Source organism: Ictidomys tridecemlineatus, chromosome 2, assembly GCF_052094955.1.
Source record: "Ictidomys tridecemlineatus isolate mIctTri1 chromosome 2, mIctTri1.hap1, whole genome shotgun sequence".
Lineage (NCBI taxonomy): Eukaryota > Metazoa > Chordata > Mammalia > Rodentia > Sciuridae > Ictidomys > Ictidomys tridecemlineatus.
In genome coordinates, this window is record NC_135478.1 from 219,799,115 (window position 1) to 219,805,115 (window position 6,001).

The window sequence follows — 6,001 nt, forward strand, 5'->3', positions numbered from 1 at the left end:
TACCACTTACAGTCAGGTGCGCATTCTTCACCAGGATCTTCTGAATTTTTAAAGTAGGGGAAGCAATTATACCGTAACAAGAAAGTGTATGTAAGGTACCATGTGTCACAAGACCTCACCAGCTTATTCTCCCCCAAAGAACCCGGGGATGGCTTCTCCTCAAAAGCCTGTGGCTCGTGTCTGGACCTCAAAAGAGGGTGTCTGACTCTCCCCTTTCCAGGCCACCCCTGCCTGTGGTGACTCCTCCTCCCCTGCCATTTTCCTGAGCCCAGCCTGAGCAAGACTCTCAGGTTCAAATCCCAGGAAACCCGCAGCGGTCTGTGCTCCAAGGGGAGTTGAACAGCAGGAGCCTAGTAAAGTGTAGGACAGGGAAATCTTAAGACTCATTCCAGGAACAAGGCTGCAGGAGGAATGGACACGGATAAGTCGAGGTTATATTACTTTATTGTGTGACAGCTTGTGCCTATTGTTCTGATTGTTCTCAAAAAGGCATATCAATGTCATTGAGTTGCAGTCATTCTGTGAGGTCAAGGGGAATAGGGCACAAGTTCTCTGTTTTCTGAATGAAAGACAGAGCACAGAGAAGAAGTAAGGTTCCCCCAAACCCCAGGGCTGGAGGCAAGACTGGACCTGGCTCTGAATTGGGGATTTTGGCTCCCAGTGAGTTGTCTCCAGATCTTGTTGCTTCTTGGGAGTCTTTTGTCCATAAAGATGTGAGAGACTTGGGTGGGGTATGTTGGGAGCCTCCTCTTGGGGATCCTCTGGAACCAAGAACTGCCTTCCTCGTTTACTGTGCTCCAGAGAGTAAGGGATGGATAAGATAACCACTAGAGAAGGACAAGAATTGAAAGGAAAATCAAGCAAGAAAGGAAGAGGAGGTGTCCCCGACCGGGAGGTGTTCTCACCCAGGGAGTGGGGAGGGGTCACCTTGTGGGACATTTTCCTGCCTTCCCGAGGGTTGGGGCAGTGTGGGTGGTAATGATCACTGAAGCCTGGGGACTTCCAGTCTAAGGAGATGGAGGGAGCGATAAGGTTGAAGTGGGGGTTGTAGATGCGCTGATAAGCAGGGGGGGCAGGCCAGGAAGGGAGCACTTGCCAAGGAAACACTCAACCCATAAAGCCACCCCTGCAGGGGGTGGGGGAGGGAGGAGCTGGCAGTGGAGGAGGCTGGCCTGGTCAGAGCTGCACGGAGCAGGTACCGGGGCTACCACTAAGGGCATCAGCTGTAAGTCTGGGAAGGAGGAAAGAGGGCCCCATGTTCAAGTCCCCACCCCTGGGTCTTCAGTGTCTCTCCTGTCCCCTGCTGCTGCCTACACTGTTGTCTTTAATGGGAAGAGCATGAACAAGTACTCTGGATGGAGACCATACTGTCTGCCTGTCCCAGCTGGTAGAGGGGAGATTGGACTCTCTTTTGATCTCCTTCTTGTCTTCCGCCACTCCTCATCTTGGCAATAGTCTGCATTGCCATTCTGTCTTCCTCTGTCCTGCCCCAGCTTTCTGTGGACAAGCACACCCCCAATTCAGATAGCGGCTTCCCCAGCCAGAACACCTCAGAGTCTAATGCCGCCAGGTGCCTGGGAGAGGAGCTGGGCTGGGGCGCTTCGCCCCATCAACACATCCCAGAGTGCTCTTAGAGAAAAGCAGCAGGACTTCGCAGACTGACATGCTGAGAAGGAGGAGAAAACATACCTGGGTTTCAAGTTTTAGGAAATGCCCTGTCACCCCAGCTGCCCACAGGCAAGCAGGAAACAGATCTGAGTTCTACTACATTTTAAAAACATTCAGAGTGAATATCATTCAATGATGGAATGATTAGCCTGTGTGTGTGTGTGTGTGTGTGTGTGTACTTTTCTATACAAAAAAAATTTTTTTTAAATGGATTGTTGGCTTCCTGCAAGGATTTATTTACCTCTTGACACCAGGAGTCAGGCAGGTGGAAGTAATGGTGGTCGGTATAAACTGGTTCTTTCCACTCCAGCTTGCCCCTCCCGCAGCTGCCCTCCCCATTCATATCTACAGAGCTGGAGATGGCTTCTCTTTGTGCCAGGGAATCAACAGGCTCCTCCCCCAAAATAGCCAGGAGGAGATTAGTGATTTTCTTTTTTCCGTTCAAGCATTAGTTTTGTGGCTCTGCAGTTCAATGGGTACAAGGAAGGGGTGAGCCGGGTCACTCTCAATCTGACTCTTTCCTCCTTCATCATCAAGTGCCCTTCCAGACCGCTCTCTGGTTCACTGTCATCTGGTTTGGGTCACCAGGAATTATGTCAGAGGTGGTATCTGCTGCACAAGGAGCAGCCTCCACAGGAACACATCTGCTAGCCCGGGCAAATCTTGTCACACTTCCCAGGTCTGCAGGTCGCTCTTGAACAAGGGGCACATGTTTTTGCATGTGTCCTTGCACCAGCGGGTGCACACTTCATTCGGGCATGGTCTGCGTGGGCAGCGCTAGTGGCTGTGATAGCTCCTCCCTCGTCCTAGGCACCCAACCTGCCTCTTATGGTTTGGCATCAGCTTTTGGTTTTCCAGGAAAGTCCTTCATCCTGTCTCTCCAACCCACAACCATCCAGGGGGCCAACATGTCTGTGCTCACCAGGTTCATGGGCAGGATGAAAGTGAGCTGCAGAGACACCTGCCCCACTACATTTCCTCTGCAGAGTAACTCCTTCTGTCAAGGGAAGGGCTTGGAGATGAGCCTGGAAACACTTTTTCTCTGTGTCTTAAAGTGTAAAAGAAGAGAAGAGACTCCCAGGTGCCATGGTGCACACCTACAATTCCAGCTACATGAGAGGCTGAGGCAGGAGGATCGCAAGTCTGAGGTCTGCCTGGGCCCCTTAGTGAGACCTTTGGTGGTTGGGTGGTCGGTTTATTTTTATTTTTGGCTCACAGTTTCAGTCCTGCGTCAGCTGGCTCCAAGGCAGAAATGTCATGGCAGTGGCATCCCCCAGACAGCTGCTCAGTTCATGGCAGATGGGAAGAAGAGAGGGTGGTGGGGGCAGGGACAAGAAATTGTCCCCAAGAGCACACCTCCAGTGGTCTGCTTCCTCCAACTGGGTCCCACTTCCTACAATTTCTATCCCCTTCCAATGGTCTATTCAAAATATTAATCCACCAAATGGATTAATCCACTGGTGAGGTTAGAGCCTTCAGATCCAATCTTTTTTTTCTTTTCAAAGAGAGAGAGAGAGAGAGAAGTTTTTTAATATTTATTTTTTAGTATGGGTGGACACAACATCTTTGTTGGTATGTGGTGCTGAGGATCGAACCCAGGCCGCACGCATGCCAGGCGAGCGCGCTACGGCTTGAGCCACATCCCCAGCCCCAAGATCCAATCATTTTTAAAAGCCCTACCTCTGAACCCTCTTGCACTGGGGACCAAGCCTTCAACACATGAGCTTTTGGGGGCCACTCCACATCCACACCACAACACCCTATCTGAAAAGGTGGAGTGCTGGGGATGTAGCTCAGTGGTGAACCACTTGCCTAGCAAGGTAAGACCCTGGGTTCAATCATACTTGGTACAGAGAGAGAGAGAGAGACAGAGAGAGAGAGAGAAAGAGAGAAGGTTTTTAGCTTCAAGTGCTACAAGAGGATAAAGTCTAGGAAAGGAAAAAAAATAGAGGAGAAGGAAGAGGAGATAATGGCTTCTACTCAGGGACAGGAGACTGTTCTGTTTCTATATCTGTGCATTCTATGTGTCTCTGTCTCTGTGTCTGTCTGTTGCTCATGCACAGGTTTAGAGCATGAGAATTTTCCCTCTCTCCATCTGCCCCACTCTATTTCACTTTGAACAGACTAGGCTTTTATGCACAGCATGAAGCATGTTCCCAGGATTTGGTGATCTTTGTTGCTTGTTGCTACGTCTGGTCTGGCCCTTATCTATTCAAGACACTCTCTTTAAAGAAATGCTACACGGACAGCGGAGAAATGTCATGTTCACATTCAAAAGCTGTAATTGAGAGTCCTGCTCTGCCCATTCATTGGTAACTCCATGATCTCGAGAAAGAGCTCATTTCTTCTGTGAACCTTGGTTTCCTCATCTATATAATGGGTATGAGAATACTAGTACTTTGGAGTGCCAGTGCCTGTGTGTTCGGAACCAATAACATAGTGGATTTGAAAGTACTTTGTAAGCTGGCTCACAGTGGCTCACGCCTGTAATCCTAGCATCTCAGGAACATGAGGCAGGAGGATTGCAAGTTCAAAACCAGATTCAGCAATTTAGTAAGGCCCTAAGTAACTTAGCAAGACCCTGTCTCCAAATAAAATAAGTAAATAAATACAAAGAACTGGGGATGTGTCTCAGTGGTTGAGCACCCATGGGTACAAAATAAAAAAGAAAGTACTTTGCAAGCTCTTAAGTCCTTTTTATTGCCATCTCTACAGGATGACCCACTACAGCCATTATAAAGGCCTCTGCCATCCCCGGCTGGCTACCCTCCTCCTCCCTCCTGGCAATGGAATGCACTAGTGAGCTGGAATGAGCATGGGATCCATGGCTGTGATGTCACAGAGCACATGAAGTCAGAGGTCCTATGGAAGAGAAGAGAGGAAATCGATGCAGGGAAAGGGTAAGGACTGGGACAGGGACGGGGGAGGCAGGTGGGGGAAGCCTGCTGGGCACTAGGGAGCTGGTGGGCCAGAAGCTGTGGGTGGGCAGGCCCATGACATCTCTGGGCTCCCAGCTCTGCTGGGTAGCATTCCTGACAGCCCTCCTACTGCTGCTGCGGGTGAAGGGGATGAAGTCTCAGAAGGGCAGCCCAGACATGGATGAGGGGAAGCAGAAAGAGAAAATGGCTTCTGCAGGTAGGTGGAGAAGAGAGAGACAAGGTCTGGAGGTTAGGGCTGGGTCTGATTGAGGCCAGGCCTCAGGTAGCTGTTCAGATGAGGGTGCATCTGAGATGGGTTTGGATTCTGGGAGACGGCTCCGTTTCCCTATCAGGGTAGAATGTCCTGTCTGGAGCAGGGGGGGTTCCCAGCCAGGGCCGACCTGGGCCAGCTGCAATTGCATGCAGCTTCTGCATGGGTGAGCATGAGTGTCCTGGAGGAGAACCTGGGTTTTCCTCATATTGAAGGATGTCCTTCATTCCCTCAGGATGGTACCACTTTAGAGGAGACAGCTAGCCTTAGAGGTGGGGTTGGGGTATGTGGGATTTGAACCCAGATCAGAAAAGACATCTAGATGGGGAGCACCTCTCTCGTCAAGGCCAAAGAGGTGGCAATTGTGCCAAATCCCCTTGGTCCCCACTTTTCTCTCTCAGCCAGGTCAAGGTGGGGGCAGGTCAGGATCAGGGCCGCCCATGCCTCCCGCTCTTCCCTGTTCCAGACCAGAACCAAGAGCAGTTTGAAGAACATTTTCTGGCTTCCTCGGTGGGTGAGCTGTGGCAGGTGATGGACATGGCCCAGCAAGAGGAGAACACGACATCGAAGGCAGCAGCTGTCCGAGACCACCTTTTTGATCTAGCCTTCTGCTTTAACATGGCCAGCATCATGTTTTTTTTATAAGAGACATTGAGGCTGAGGTGGTGGCCTGGTTCCTGAATGAAAACCTGAACGTCTGCCTGCGCTTCATAATTGCTCACTGACCTCTTCCCCCCAGTGGGCTTCAGGTCACTACACCACTCCCCACCTCTTATCATTGGTACCTAGACTCGGTGCGGCAACAGAGACTGCGGTTGCCACCCCACGCCCAGAGTTTCATCTCCCACCGCCAGAGACATCACACCAGACCTACACCCTTCTCCCTCTCACACCTCTCCTGGCTTTGTCCAAAACAGAAGATTAGAGGGAGGAGGCAGTGACAATAAAATAGCAATAAAATCCTGAAAACCATTGGGAGCAGCTTTCTGAGCCCTCACCAAGCCCTTGGGGCTCTAAATGGTCTGTGGAATTGCCAGCCCTTTGGCCCACGGACTGACTGACCTTCAGACCCACCATCTCTCCAGCTCTTTCCTTTTCTACCTACCGTCCTTGGCACGTTTCCCTCTTATCTTTTCTGACTTCT

The 6,001-nt window shown here is 50.7% G+C and overlaps 1 protein-coding gene across 2 annotated transcripts; it reads left to right on the plus strand.

The window, feature by feature from the left end:
* The first annotated feature begins 1,119 nt into the window (after positions 1 to 1,119).
* On the plus strand, positions 1,120 to 5,829 carry Llcfc1 (LLLL and CFNLAS motif containing 1). Of its 2 annotated transcripts, XM_040291331.2 has the most exons (4): positions 1,120 to 1,225; positions 4,384 to 4,568; positions 4,683 to 4,803; positions 5,324 to 5,829. In XM_040291331.2, exons 2-4 carry the CDS (start codon positions 4,533 to 4,535, stop codon positions 5,500 to 5,502), a joined length of 336 nt encoding a protein of 111 aa, XP_040147265.1. In that variant the 5' UTR covers positions 1,120 to 1,225; positions 4,384 to 4,532; the 3' UTR covers positions 5,503 to 5,829. The 2 variants fall into 2 exon arrangements, with proteins under 2 accessions (XP_040147265.1, XP_005326662.1); XM_005326605.4 differs by lacking the exons at positions 1,120 to 1,225; positions 4,384 to 4,568 and having other exon boundaries at positions 4,662 to 4,803.
* Positions 5,830 to 6,001: the final 172 nt, after the last annotated feature.

Excerpts from the sequence above, each read along its gene's own strand:
- Llcfc1 (XM_040291331.2), top strand. The coding sequence starts at position 4,533 with ATGGAAGAGAAGAGAGGAAATCGATGCAGGGAAAGG. Across the intron at positions 4,569-4,682 it reads GAAATCGATGCAGGGAAAGG|CTCTGCTGGGTAGCATTCCT; the intron begins GTAAGGACTGGG and ends CTGGGCTCCCAG. Across the intron at positions 4,804-5,323 it reads AGAGAAAATGGCTTCTGCAG|ACCAGAACCAAGAGCAGTTT; the intron begins GTAGGTGGAGAA and ends TCCCTGTTCCAG.